Source organism: Lepus europaeus, chromosome 4 (genome assembly GCF_033115175.1).
Source record: "Lepus europaeus isolate LE1 chromosome 4, mLepTim1.pri, whole genome shotgun sequence".
NCBI lineage: Eukaryota > Metazoa > Chordata > Mammalia > Lagomorpha > Leporidae > Lepus > Lepus europaeus.
In genome coordinates this window covers 44,744,507-44,758,802 of record NC_084830.1, presented here as the reverse complement: position 1 = coordinate 44,758,802, position 14,296 = coordinate 44,744,507, and the positions used below count along the sequence as shown (strand labels likewise).

Below are 14,296 nucleotides of genomic sequence, written 5' to 3'. Positions count from 1 at the left end.
AGCTGCAAAAGTTCTAATAACAAATTAGTCAAAGCACAATGTTTTTTGTTGTTGTTTTGTTTTTAAAGATTTATTTATTTATTTGAAAGTCAGAGTTACACAGAGAGAGAAGGAGAGGCAAGAGAGAGAGAGGTCTTCCATCCACTTGTTCACTCCCCAGATGGCTGCAACAGTCAGAACTGTGCCGATCTGAAACCAGGAGCCAGGAGCTTCTTCCGGGTCTCCCACGTGGGTGCAGGGGCCCAAGGAGTTGGGCCATCTTCCACTGCTTTCCCAGGCCATAGCAGAGAGCTAGATTAGAAGTGGAGCAGCTGGGACTCAAACTGGCACCCATATGGGATGCCGATTCTGCAGGTGGCAGCTTTACCTGTTATGCCACAGTGCCAGCCCCCAAAGCACAATGTTAATAGAACTTTAACCCTGTTGAGTAAGTACTTCTGGATGTTTCTCATTGAAATCCACTGTAGAAAACAGTTTATAGGAAATATTTTAATAATAATTGCTATAGTTTTAGTCAATTTGGATTAGTGCTGTAGAGGAAGCAGTTGTGCTTAAGTGTATTAGCCTTTAGCTGACTGTGATTAAGATAAACAGCTCACTTAAACAGAATATTTTATGTGGAACTATTTAAATGCTTTCCAATTACTGAACAAATGGGAGAAGTAAGAAAAGACTGTAAGTTCTTCTGAGGACAGGAAAGGTAGCTCACGTCTTCATTTTCTTCAAATGGCCTGGTATAAATTTGGCACAAATGTTTGTTTATGACCAATGATCTTTATTCTTATGTAATCTTAGTAACTTCCTTATAACTAAATGTAATTGGCTACAGGGGAAGTTATGGCCAAGATTCTTATAAAATTGTCTGGTATTGCTGGTTCAAAATTTATAATTTTGATTGAATACATATGTTACAAGAACTAAAGAGTGTCTGGGGGCCAGTGCTGTGGTGTAGTGGGTTAAGCCGCCACCTGTGATGCCAGCATCCCATATGGATGCCAGTTCGAGTCCTAGTTGTTCTACTTCCAATCCAGCTGCCTGCTAATGTGCCTGGGAAAGCAGTAGAAGACGGCCCAAGTCCTTGGGCTCCTGTGCCTACCTGGGAGACCTGGAAGAAGCTCCTGGTTTCTGGCTTCAGATTGGCCCAGCTCTGGCTATTTCAGCTATCTGAGGAGTGAACCAGGGGATGGATTATCTCTCTCTGTCTCTCCCTCTCTCTGTAACTCTGTCTCTCAAATGAATAAATCTTAAAAAGAAAAAAAGTGGAAAAAAAAAAAAAGCACACCAAGGGAAATAGGCAAGTTTATTTTATTTCTATTAGAAAAATACTACCTATATAAAATTTTGGTCCACTGTCTTCTCCTTTGTTTCTATCATTCAAATTTGAATATTTTAATTATACTCAAGTAAAAGTAGAATCCCATGTCTGACATTAGAACTAAATATTTCACATGATAAAATTAATAGGCTTGAGTGAATTAGATATATTCTTTATCATTTCTCAGGAATAATAACTCATCATTCTCACATACTATTCCCCTTTACTTCCATGGATTTGAGTAACTAGGTATGCGTGTCCCTTCTCCCTCATTAACATGAGTACGTAAGTGGACTTTATGGCATCATAACTGGATTCATTATCTAATCTTTAATTCCTGTTCAGTCCTCCCACTTAACAAGGTATCTCCATAATAACTTTGGATATTTTAGTCAAACTCAACTTTCCAACACCAATTATAAAAATTAATGTGTCAAAGGCATAGTGAAAATTCCAGACTCGGCAACACAGGGTGCACTCAGAGTGTGGCTATTGAGAGAGGTCCTTGGACAGCTATTGCTTCAATTTCAACACGACTTCCCTGGGAGGAAAAGAATGGGACGATATTTCAATCACTTTTTACAAATCAACAGATCTCTATAATACCCAATCCAAACTGATGCAGCTAACATCAAGACAGTATTTCTTTTTAAGATTTATTTATTTATTTGAAAGGCAGAGTTAGAGAGAGAGAGAAAGAGAAAGGGAGAGATATCTTCCATCTGCTGGTTCACTTCCCAAAGGGCCACAATGGCTGAAACTGGGCCAATCAGGAGCCAGGAGCTTTTTTCAGGTCTACCATGTGCAGCAGCCCAAGCACTTGGGCCATCTTCTACTGCTTTCCTAGGCCATAGAAGAGAGCTGGATTGGAAGTGGAGCAGCCGGGACTCGAACCAGCATCTATACGGGATGCCAACACTGCAGGCAGTGGCTTTACCCGCCATGCCACAGCACCAGCCCCATCAAGACAGTATTTTCTTTCTTTCTTTTTTTTTTTTAAGACAGTATTTTCAACATTAAACTTTTCAAGGAAGGAAAGGAGGGACTGTTCACTGGGAACCTATCACAGCTCCAGCTACATCTTTATATACAGGCTCATATGAGGCTCCCAGTAGCCCCATTAGAAGGATGTTCTCCCACTAATTCACAGGACAATTTGCATAGAAAGGTTGATTAATTCAGCCTAAGCCATCAGGGTGAACAGCAAAGGTTCAAATCCGTATGTTGTGATTCCAAGTTCAGAGTCTTTCTGCTACCCTCCAATACTTTAATTGGATGATCATGATCATCTCAAGAAACAACTAATTAAAGCAATAAAAAGGACATGCTTAGGAGATAACTTTTCTTTAGTGTAAAAATACTAAGTGGAAGTCAGTAAGAGCTGCTTCTTAATGGGCAGGTTACTGTGCTGCCAAGAGGGACAGGTAGGGGGCTGGCACTGTGGTGTAGCAGGTTAAGCAATGGATTGCAGCACTGGCATCCCACATGGGCGCTGGTTCGAGTCTTGGCTGTTCCTCTTCCTATCCAGCTCCCTACTGATGGCTTGGGAATGCAGCAGAAGATGGCCCAACTGCTTGAGCTCCTGTATCCATGTGGTAGACCTGGAAGATTCCTGGGTCCTGGCTTCTGATTGGCCCAGCTCCACCCGTTGCAGCCATTTGGGGAGTGAATCAGTGGATGGAAGATCTCTCTGTTTCTCCCTCTCTCTTTCTGTAACTCTGGTTCTCAAATAAATAAATAAATCTTAAAAAAAAAAAGAGGCACAGGTAAAGAGCATTTAGTGAGTGAGAAAATCAGAGTGGTGATAAATATGTGTGTCTATGTGCTCCAATGGCTTAGAGTTTTTTTTTTTAGTGGAATATCTACATAGTTTATTATATAATAGCTAAGTGAAATTTTTACTGCAGAACTCACAAACCTTGTGCAAATTTATAGCCCCCTAAATAACAATCCAATACAGCTGTAGTTTTACTTTTTCTCACAATTTAAAGACCCTGATTCTGTTATGTCTATGTTCATGTGTTGCCTTATAAGACTTCTTAATTTTTTTCCATGTGTGCAATATGGGCTGTTTCCATTTAGACTTTAAGTTTCTGCAAAGCAGGACTATTTCTTTTTCAATTTCTTTTAACAGTGTGCTTAGTTCATTATATTTAGAAAACAATGTAGAAATCATTATTTTTAAAGTGTACTTACTAAGGGCAAAGCAGCAACCTGGTAAGCAGCTCTCGCAGGAAAATTACTCTTGAAATCTGAATTTAAAAGAACTTAATTTTAGTTTCCAGACATTGTACTGTTATTCTACACTGTATAAAGGAATATATGTGCTTTAGAGACTAGTAAGCACAAAAAGAGATCACATTCCGATTTGTTCAATAAAATACTTTGCCATATATTATTCCCATGATATTCAATAATGTTCTATATGTCAGAGCTTTCTGATCTTTTGTGGTGTGAATGGGGCTTTGCCTTTAAAGTGATATTTACAAACCAGTTATCTGTGTAAGGACTTTCCTGTCGCCAGCAGAGTTGGCAAGGATGTACTTTCTCACAAACTTTTCTTCAGCAGAGGAAGTAATACCGTTTTCCCCATATTATACCTCTGTCTCATCCCACAGGCGAAAGGGACAGCCATCTTCCCCACTATGACAGCTGTGTTAATAATAACAGCTAACATGTATTCAGCAGCTACAAAATGCCAGCATCTGTTCTAAGTGCTTCTATAGGCTGTTCTGATTCAATCACTCTGTAAGGTAGCAGTGAATTATCCTCAATTTGTATACGAGGAAACCAGGGCAAAGATATGCTGGTATCTAACTAGCTGATTCTGACAGAGCCAGAATAATGCAATATCATAGCAATATAAATACCAATTGTGTACATAAAATTTTACGAGGGCTTAAGAAGCCTATGAAAGGTGTAACAAAATGAAGTTAGAGGAGAATGGACTTATCAGGTTTTAGTATATTAACTTAGGGAATCTTAGAAATGTCTTAGATTCTTTTCACAGGAATAGATGGTGTGTTTCCATTCAGTTTATGAATTCTTTTAAAACAGGATGCCACTTCTTTAGCAATTGCCAACACTCTTAATTCATAATGGACATTCATCTGTTAATGGATTAATTTCTCTTTAAAACAGAAAATAGCAACAAAGCCAAATTACTTACACTGCTTGTAGATTTCATTGACAGTCGTGAAGTCGTTTATGTCAGCCAGCAAAACAGTTGTTTTCACCACTGGAAGAGACATCGGTGTCATTAGCGTTCGCTATTTGGTCTGGTCTCAAACATTATTGAGAACTCACTCAGGAGTCTGTGACTGTCTTGATTAAATGGGACTGAAGACATAAGAAGAGGCAGTGCTGTTTCCCAGACCATCAGGACAGCTTTACAAACATACGGCATGATATGTTACTGGGAATATGTAAGTTCTTCCAAAAGACCAGGGAAACATCAAACAAATGAACAGCGCAGTACCATCAAGTTGCTCACCGTTAGTGAAGTCACAGCCCGCAGCTTTCAGAATTTCACCCATGTTTGTAAGAGCCTGTGAACCAAGGCAAGACAGATCTAAAGCAGGGCTGCTAAAGTTAAAGCTTTAATTAAATCCAGCTAGCCAGCTTTTACTAGTACTCCCTAAACATCTGATGTTACAGAAAAATTCTCCCTACTCTTTCTAGGATGCTTCTATTCAAGTGACTTCTTTCCTAGTTTTTCTTTAATGGCTGAATATTTCTGAAATACAGTGAAAAGGCTGTCTCCTTTTGTGAGTGGGGCCAGTGTTGAGGCATAGTGGGTTAAGCTGCTGCGTGGGACAACACCAGCATCCCATATGGGTGCTGGTTTGTGTCCTGGCTGCTCTACTTCCTGTCCAGCTCCCTGTTAACAGCCTGAGAAAGCAGTGGATGATGGCCCAAGGACCTGGGCCCATGCCAACACGTAGAAGACCTGGAAGGAGCTCCTGGATTCAGCCTGGCCCAGCCCTGGCCATTGTGGCCATTTGGAGAGTGAACCAGCAGAAGGAAGATCTTTCTGTCTCTTCCCTTCTCTCTGTAACTCTGACTTTCAAAATAAATATCAATCTTAAAAAGAAAGACAACAAAAGAAGACTGGGATGAAGTCCCTTCCTTGGTGTCAAAATGGGTGAAGTTTTCAGTCAATGTCCATGAACATGAAACAGAAATGATTTCCGGGATTCTTTACTTTGTACCACTGCAAGGATAAGTAGGGGCTAGTAAAGATTAAGACATATTTTCTTTTAAAGTAAATTTGATTTTAAAGGATTTTTTTCCTTTTTTCTCCAAAAACAATATTAGTGGATATCTGACATCTAGCCTCTGGAAAACATCAGATTTTAGCTTATTCTTCCCCAATGAATTTCTTTTTCCAATTCATTCTCTTTTTTTAAAGATTTATTTATTTTACTTGAAAGTCAGAATTACACAATGAGAGAAGCAGAGAGAGAGAGAGAGAGAGAGAGAGAGAGAGAGAGAGAGAGAGAAAGGTCTTCAATCTGCTGGTTCACTCTCCAATTGGCCACAGAGGCCGGAGCTGTGCCAATCAGAAGCCAGGAGCCAGGAGCTTCTTCTGAGTCACTCATGTGGGTGCAGGGGCCCAAGGACTTGGGCCATCTTTCACTGCTTTCCCAGGTCATAGCAGAGAGCTGGATTGGAAGTGGAGCAGCCGGGTCTAGAACTGGTGCCCATATAGGATGCCGGCACTGCAGGCGACAGTCTTACCAACTACACCACAGAGCCAGCTCCAATTAATTCTTCCTCTCCACTTTACTGGTCACTATAATATCTGATCACACTTTTGTGTTTTTTAAGAAAAGTCTTCAAAGTGAGTCAAACATGGAGATGGCAAAGTGTTTCCAAAGCCATAAAAACATACACACAATGTAAAGATATGCTCTCTGGCTCTCTGGTTTCATTCCTCCAAGCTAACTACTCCTTACAGTCAATGCTTATAAACAATTCTTAAACATAAATAGAGTTTTTTGTTTTGTTTTGTTTTTTGTTTTTTACAGATTTATTTAATTTACTTGAAAGGCCAGAGTTACAGAGAGAGGGAGAGACAGAGAGAGGTTTTCCATCTGCTGGTTCACTCCCCAAATGACTGCAATAGCTGGGGCTGGGCCAGGCAGAGCCAGGAGCTAGGAGCCAGAAACTTCTTTTGGGTCTCCCACATGGGTGGCAGGGGCCCAAGCACTTGGGCTACCTTCTGTTGCCTTCCCAGGTGCATTAGCAGGGAGCTGGATCAGAAGTGAAGCAGCTGGGACTTGAACTGATGCCATACAGGATGCTGCACTGCAGGCAGTGGCTTACCCCATTATTCCACAGCGCTGGCTTCCAACATACATATTCTTAAAAATACCAACATTCACACGTGGTAGCATATTGTGTATGCTGTTGTGCATATCAGTTTTTTCATGTAATAATTTATTGTAGAATGCTCAACCATCTAATTATATGGATCTAGCATCATTTATTCAATGGATATATATTTAGGTTGTTTTCTCTCTCAAGGATGGAGTCATGGTGTTTTCTAGGTTTGCATATTACAAACAATCCAGTACACTGATTAATTTATAATTTAATTCTGTTTATTAGATTAGCAGTGTATCCTGCATCCCTGGTTTAAAAAACATACTGGGGCAGGCATGATGGTGCAGCAGGTTAAGCCACACTTGCACGGACTGTAAACCATATCAGAGTGCCAGTTTGAGACCCAGCTACTCCAATCCAGCTTTCTGCTAACTCATCCTGGGTGGTTATAGGTGACAGTTCAAGTACAGGGCTCTTTTACATTGGCCATCCATGTGAGAGACCCAGATGGAGTTCCTGGCTCCTTGCTTTAGCCTGACCCCAGCCTGGCCCAGTCTTGGCTATGGTGGGAATTTGGGGAGTGAACCAGAATATCTCTTTCTCTCTCTCTCTCTATCTCTGCCTTTCATATAGATGAAAAACAAACATTAGGAAAAAAAAAGATCCTTTAAAAAAGCATACTATATGCAATCTCTGATAGTTCTCTTCTAAAAATGTTGATTTTTTTTTTTAACTTCTTTGGCAGTACTTTCCATTTTTTCCCCAGCAGTTCAGTGACCCTGAAAGGGAAATTTCTCAATCCATGTGAAAGTGGGAACATGTTAATTTAGCTAATTCAGGTTTGATGTCACATTAGTAATAAAAAGGTAGACTCTCTTCTTTGGTTGTTAAATAATTCATCAAATTTGCAACTCTTTTAAAAATCAAAAACTGTCCTACAGCAAGCAATGCATAGCTTCAAAGGCATTTCTCTGTAATCGCTATAGATTGTTAATACTCTTCACTTAAAAAGTGCTGGGAGGGGCCGGCATTGTGGTGCAGTGGGTTAATCCCCCACCTGTGGCCCCAGCATCGCATGTGGATGCTGGTTCTAGTCCCGGCTGCTCCTCTTCCAATCCAACTCTCTGGGAAGGCAGTGGAAGATGGCCCAGGTGCTGGGGCTTCTGCACCAATGTGGGAATCTGGGAGGAGGCATTTGGCTCCTGGCTTCAAATGGGCTGTTGCGGCCAACTGGGGAGTGAACTGGCAGATGGAAGACCTCTCTCTCTCTCTTTCTGTCTCTGTCTCTCTGTGGAACTCTACCTCTCAAAAAAAAAAAAAAAAAAAAGTGCTGGGAAAGGGAACTTCAAATGTGGACAAGGACTTACCTGCTTAGTTTCTTCTACTACCCCTCCTGGCACAAGCTTTCCACTGGAAGGGTCCAGGCCCACCTGTCCTGAAACGTAAACGGTCCTGTCGACCAGCACAGCTTGACTGCAAGAAACAGAAAGAGAGTGTATACATACAGAAATAAACACTGGACATCAAATTCATTGCTGAAAGAGGCCTTTGGTAGGATACGAAAAGCAGATAGTAAATTAAAAAGTTGATACACTGGATTTTATTATAATTCAAAACTTTCATCAAAATATAACTTTAAGAACATGAAAAGTCACAGATGAGGAAAATATTTGCAAAACATAGATCTTCTAAAAGACTTGTATAATTCATTAATACAAACAATCTAATAAAAAATGGGCAAGCAATCTGAACAGATACTTAAAATATTCAAAGAGTTAAGGAGTACCTGAAAGGTGCTCAACATTTTCAGTTATTCGAGAAATACAAACCCAAGTCACAGAAAGACACCAGCAACACACAAAGACATCACGGGTATTAACAAGCCTTGGCACAGAGGTGAAACCACTGGAACATTGTTCCATTGTTGGCAGGAATGCAAAACAGCACAGCCACTCTGGAAAACAGCTTGGCCATTTCTGAAAAACTTAAATACATACTTAACATACAATCCAGCAATCCCTTTCTTAGTCAACAACTCAAGATCAATGAAAGCATATGAGTACATCCAAAGACTTCACATGAATGTTCAGAACAGTACTATCCATGGCAGCCAGGAAGGAAAAAAAGGAACCACTGATAGATCCAATGAAACACTACATACACACATGTGAAAAAATTCTAGAAAAGACAGAATAACAGCTACAGAAAGTAGATGAATTGTTGTTTGGGCCAAGGGTGGGCATCGACCAGAACTGAGTATGAGGGAATTTCTGGGGGGTGATGGAAATGCTCTAATATTAGATGATGGCAGGGGATGCAAGACTTTACATTTACCAAAACTTAGGAGATTTTATGTTTAAAATGGGTGATTCTTATAAGTGTCTTACCCCTCAACAACAACAAAATGTAATGTCAAGAGCATTCTTTCTTTTTTATTTTTATTTTTTTACTTTTGACAGGCAGAGTGGACAGTGAGAGAGAGACAGACAGAGAGCAAGGTCTTCCTTTTTGCCGTTGGTTCACCCTCCAATGGCCACTGCGGCCGGCGCATCGCGCTGATCCGAAGCCAGGAGCCAGGTGCTTCTCCTGGTCTCCCATGCGGGTGCAGGGCCCAAGGACTTGGGCCATCCTCCACTGCCTTCCTGGGCCATAGCAGAGAGCTGGCCTGGAAGAGGGGCAACCGGGACAGAATCCGGCGCCCAGACCGGGACTAGAACCCGGTGTGCCGGCGCCGCAAGGCGGAGGATTAGCCTGTTGAGCCACGGCGCTGGCCAAGAGCATTCTTTCAAAAGTCATCATTCTCAGAAAAGATTAGTCCTTGCTCACTGAAGGGTCAATTAAGGATGCACTTTTGAGGGCGCACTTTACCTCTGCCAAGTGCTTCATCTCAAAACTGACCTCTTCTGTAATGAAGAAGCTACATTTCAGAATTAGCATGGAAAAAGCACACAGCACACTGATACCCAAGAGAAGCCAAACAATTCAACTAATTCTTTTGTTAAGATTTATTTTATTTGTTTGGAAAAGTTAGAGAGAGAGGTAGAGAGAGAAAGAGAGGTCTTCCATCTGCTGGTTCACTCCCCAAATGGCTACAATGGCCAGAGCTGAGCCAATCCGAAGCCAGGATCCAGGAGCTTCTTCTGGGTCTCCCACGTCGGTGCAGGGGCTCAAGCGCTTGGGCCATCTTCTACTGTTTTCCCAGGCACATTAGCAGGGAGATGGATCAAAAGTGGAGCAGCTGGGACTTGAATTGGTGCCCATATGGGATGCTGGCACTCAGGTCAGGGCTTTACCTGGTGAGTTACAGCGCTGGCCCACACAATTCAACTTTTTACAGGAAATGTACAAGTAGTCTTCAAAAGGTTCATGAAAAAATGCATACCCTAAAAAAACTATGCACGGATTTCAACAATGTCTGCACCAACTTTTGGTGCAAGCATGTAAAAAATGTTTATTTTAGGGGCCAGTACTGTGGCACCGCAGGTTAATGAATCAGTGAATGGGAAGTGGTTAGTGAACCAGTGGATGGGAAGACCTCTTGCTCTCTCTCTAACTCTGCCTTTCAAATAAGCGAAGAAATCTGAAACAACAACAGCAACAAAAAAGACTCCTACTATCCTAAGTTGTTAGGTTCCAGAGTAGCTGGAACAGTGCAGAGGGGCGTGTGTTCCTTACAGGCCAAAGGGTAGCCACACTTTCAAAAGCATTCTAATAATAAATCTCACATCATCATCTATACCACGTTTCAAAAATGTACAACCATGTGGATGAGGTGCCAGCAAAATGGAAGCAAGGCAACAGCAACGTGGTACTGAAATCTCTCCAGGTTCGGGTCTCACGCACCCTGAAATGTGCTGAGCTCAGCAATTCCTGACAACACCCCATGCATCCCAAAGCCAGGGCCTCAAAGTTCAGCTTATTTGAATTCTTCTTGGAGGGAACCCAACATTTTCAGAGTGTACTCACTACAAATTCTGTGCACAAAACTGTTTCCAACAGGTTCTTAAAACATGTCCAAGTAATGTTCTCAGGATACAACTAGTCAGCATTTTCCTTTTAACGTTGATATTGTAAAGTAGCACTATTTCCAGTGGCCTTGTACCAACTTTGAATGCAGAACACACAGGAAGCCCAACGCCCTGGGAAGTCTCTACGCCACGAAGCAGCCTCTTGGCTCCTCTCTCGTTGCACTGGCACACTTGAGCAATTCCCCTGCTTTCTGCCTGCGGCTTTACCAACACAGTTGACCTCTGCCTCCTAGTCCAGGGGAGTATCTCGGTCACACTCTCTCCTAACAAAGGGTGCACAGTGTCTCTATATAGGTTGTGGACGGTGCATGCTTTTAGCAGGCTCCAGGACAAAGCCTCCCTTACAGTCACTCTGATTTTTGTTGAGTTGCTTTTGTTCTCAAGGAAAAAAGGGTTACTCTGAATGCTGCCACTGGGTGACTGAGGGAGGAGGAAGACATGACTGATTTCTACTTACACTAAATTACATCTTAACTATTCTGACTCTCCTCCCCGACTTTCTACCAGAATTAATACCATAATTCTCTTACAAAATAAAGTTTATATCTTTGGTTTAGCATTGGAAAGCCCCACAACCTGGACCCTGTTAAAATCTAATTTTTTATTGGTCATGGTCTTATTTAATTCCCTAATAATCTTATGAACTAGTGTTATTATGTCCACTTTGCTTGTCTTAAGCACACTAAGAGAGTTTAAGTCACTCTACAAGATCACACAGTTAAAAAGAGGCAAAACAAAAATTCCAATCTAAAGTCCAATTTGACAGGATTTCCTCAAGGGGCAGTCAAACATACTAAATCCCAGTACTTCCTTTTCAATTCTCTTTCAATTTTTCTAGGTAGGGGATGGCAAACTAAATGACTAAACCTGGGTTCTGAAGCTCATTGCCAGAATTCAAGTTCTGTTACAACACTTGGTGGTGTGCCCTTGGGCAATTTATTTAATCAGAGTGCATGCATTTCTTCATCTGAAAAATGGGGACTGTAAGAGTGACTGCGCACATAAAGTACTTCAAACAGTGCCTAGTATTGAGTAAGTATCAATAAATGTTAGCAATTGTGACTTCAATTCTGATTACATTAAGGGAGAAAAAAAAATCACCAGTTTTTTTAAGAAAACAAGTTTAAAGAAACGTAAGCTTTAAGAGAAAGCAGGCCCCAGTATCCAGCCAGAATTTTAATAACACTTTTTAATTTTTCTTTTCTACTTGTCCTTTCTGTTGGGTTGTTTTGCACTGTTGTGAAGTTTCCTTTCAAAATTAATTTGTTAAACTGAAGGAGCCAGTTCAAAGAAATGTGTCAAATAAATTAAAAGTGATCCAAAGATTTGGTTAAGAAAAAAAAAAAAAAGGCAGAAAGAAAAATGGCACTGGAATTACTAAAACTTCCTCTGCAAATCTTTATGCCATTCCTCCTTCCACCTTCATGTCTCAATCCACTCATTCCCTCTCAGGAATGCCCTTTACCCCATGGCTTCCCCAAAAAGCCCCTTATAAATTAATTTATAAACCAAACTACTGTAAATGGCAAATCCAGCCTTCAGAACCCAGCTCAAGGTCTCCCTACCTCCAACAAGAATCTTTCTAAATCTTTTTCTTCCTCTGGCCCGGGGTCAGAAATACACCCACCCAGGGTAGATGTCTCGGACAACACACATACATTTAGCACGAGCATGCAGGGCAATTTTAGAAAATGATCTACACAGCGCTTTGGGCAAGTGCTTGATGTTATTAGCGGGAAATCAGCAGGGGCAATGAATTAATAAGCTCTAGCGCGCATTTCTAGGCTGTAAAAACCAGAGGGTTGGGGAGACGTGAAGGGATTTGCTAGGCACTTCTACGAACAGAACTCAGGCCCCCAGAAGAGACACTCACATCGACTGAGGTTTACTCCTAGACCAAACATTACGCACGCTTTATGACTGCATTTATAGGACATGTCCAGAAGAAGCAAACCCGGAGAGATGGGGAGCGGATGAAGGGTCTTGAGGGGCTGGGTGCAGCGGGAAGGCTAAGGTTATGGGATTTCCTCCTGGGGTGATGAAATGCTCTGACATTACAACGTTTGCAGGTACAGCCAAAACCAGCAACGGAACACGTTACAGGGGTGTACGGTATGTGAGTTACATCTCAATAAAGTGCAAAAAAAAAATAAAAAAATAAAACAAGAAGCCCTGCTCAACACTTCCCACCGCGCAGCGCTCCAGCGGGGCTGGGTTCTGGAGCGAGGACGCCCGGGTCAGGGGCAAAGACCCACAGCGCGGGCTCCGGGGCCACCCCCTTGGGGCCCCCAACTCGCCGGCGGGTCTCCGGCTGCGCTGCACGGCCTGTTTCCTCGCGTGTTTGATGGGGTCGGCCTGCAGAACCCCGAGGCTCACTTGGGCTTCGACCCCTAGGGACCCCAGCTGCCAGCCGTCGACCCTGGCCCACCGGGGTCTATTGGTGCGCCCACAAGACACATTACCTGTAGGGACCAATGGCCGCTGGGGCTTTTGCAGTGCTTATCACCTTTCTGACCAGGGACGACATGGTTAGTCCGCGTTCTCTCGCAGCTCGTCGGGAAGCAGCGGCTCCCGCACCAGCACCAGACCAACCTGACTGACCAGCCAGCCCCGGGCAGCGTCTCGGCTCCCACGGCTCTCGCCCCGGGGGCCGCGTGCGCTCGGCATTCTGGGAACTGTAGTCTCGGCGCGACTCCAGGCCACGTGGAGGAAGCGGCCCGGCTGACGCATGCGCCTTTGGGCCCGCCTGCCGCGCGCGTCTCCTCGGTGGGGCTGCGGCAGAACCTTGTCATTCTGACCCAGGAACCCTTGGGAGCGTCTGGCAGGTAGGTCGTGAGGGCGAGTGCCTGCCAGGGTCCACGAGTGTGTGTCTTGCAGGGTGTGGGGCGGCCTCGAGCCCGGCGCCGGCGCCCTGACCCGGCTGCTCGCGCGTCCCCTAAGCCTCGGCTCCACTCATCTTGGATCCTTGGAGGCTGCGCCCGGGGCCCCTGTTCCCCGCCCGGAACCCTCTTGAGTCCAAGCGCTGGAGCCCCCTGCTTCTGTCTTTTGCCCCTCGTTGCCTCGCCGCGCGTCGGCCGTCGGGGCAATGGGCCTGCTCCGCGTCTTCTGGCAGCCTGCAGGACGGGGATGGGTCGTCCGGGGGACCCCGCGGCGCTCGGGGCGGTGTCCAGCTCCTCGCCGCTCGCCAGTTCCTTTCTCCGGAATGCTCCGGCTTTCCCAGTTCTCTGTTGACCTGAGCACAGCCCTCACGGTTGGGATCCGACTTCAGAGGGAGGATGGTGCGATCGCTTGGCCTCGGGCAGGTCACGCTGTATGAGAGGGGACGCTACGTGGCTAAGCATCTCGTGTCTCGTTCACATTGTGTTGTCGGAGCGCTTCACTCCTTTTATGCGGTGTACGTGTTCAGCAAGTAAGTATTGAGCGCCTACTGTGTGCAAGGCATTCTTCCAGGGTCTGGGGATGCAGCATTAGAAAAGATGAGACCCACGTCCCGCCTGCTTCCACGACGCCATACAGGACAATCCCTTTTATTCCCTCACATTTTGCCTTACCTCCTGTTAGAGTTGTGGAGTTCCTACTGAGATTCAAGAACCGCAGGATCTTTTGGATTGATTTACGGCTTCAG

At 43.8% G+C, this 14,296-nt stretch overlaps 2 protein-coding genes across 2 annotated transcripts in view; one reads left to right on the top strand and one right to left on the bottom strand.

The window, feature by feature from the left end:
- Positions 1–1,286: 1,286 nt before the first annotated feature.
- On the bottom strand, positions 1,287–13,314 carry RIDA (reactive intermediate imine deaminase A homolog). Its single transcript, XM_062188185.1, has 6 exons — positions 13,134–13,314; positions 8,011–8,116; positions 4,809–4,863; positions 4,485–4,553; positions 3,512–3,567; positions 1,287–1,856 (listed from the first exon to the last, which is right to left on the bottom strand). The coding sequence occupies exons 1-6, from the start codon at positions 13,196–13,198 to the stop codon at positions 1,794–1,796; spliced, it is 414 nt and encodes a 137-aa protein (XP_062044169.1). The 5' UTR covers positions 13,199–13,314; the 3' UTR covers positions 1,287–1,793.
- Positions 13,315–13,411: 97 nt separating this feature from the next.
- Positions 13,412–14,296, top strand: part of POP1 (POP1 homolog, ribonuclease P/MRP subunit) — a 42,486-nt gene continuing 41,601 nt past the window's right edge. The window contains exon 1 of the mRNA XM_062188184.1: positions 13,412–13,496. The gene's annotated coding sequence lies outside the window, so the exon portion shown is untranslated. The remainder of the gene's footprint in view (positions 13,497–14,296) is intronic.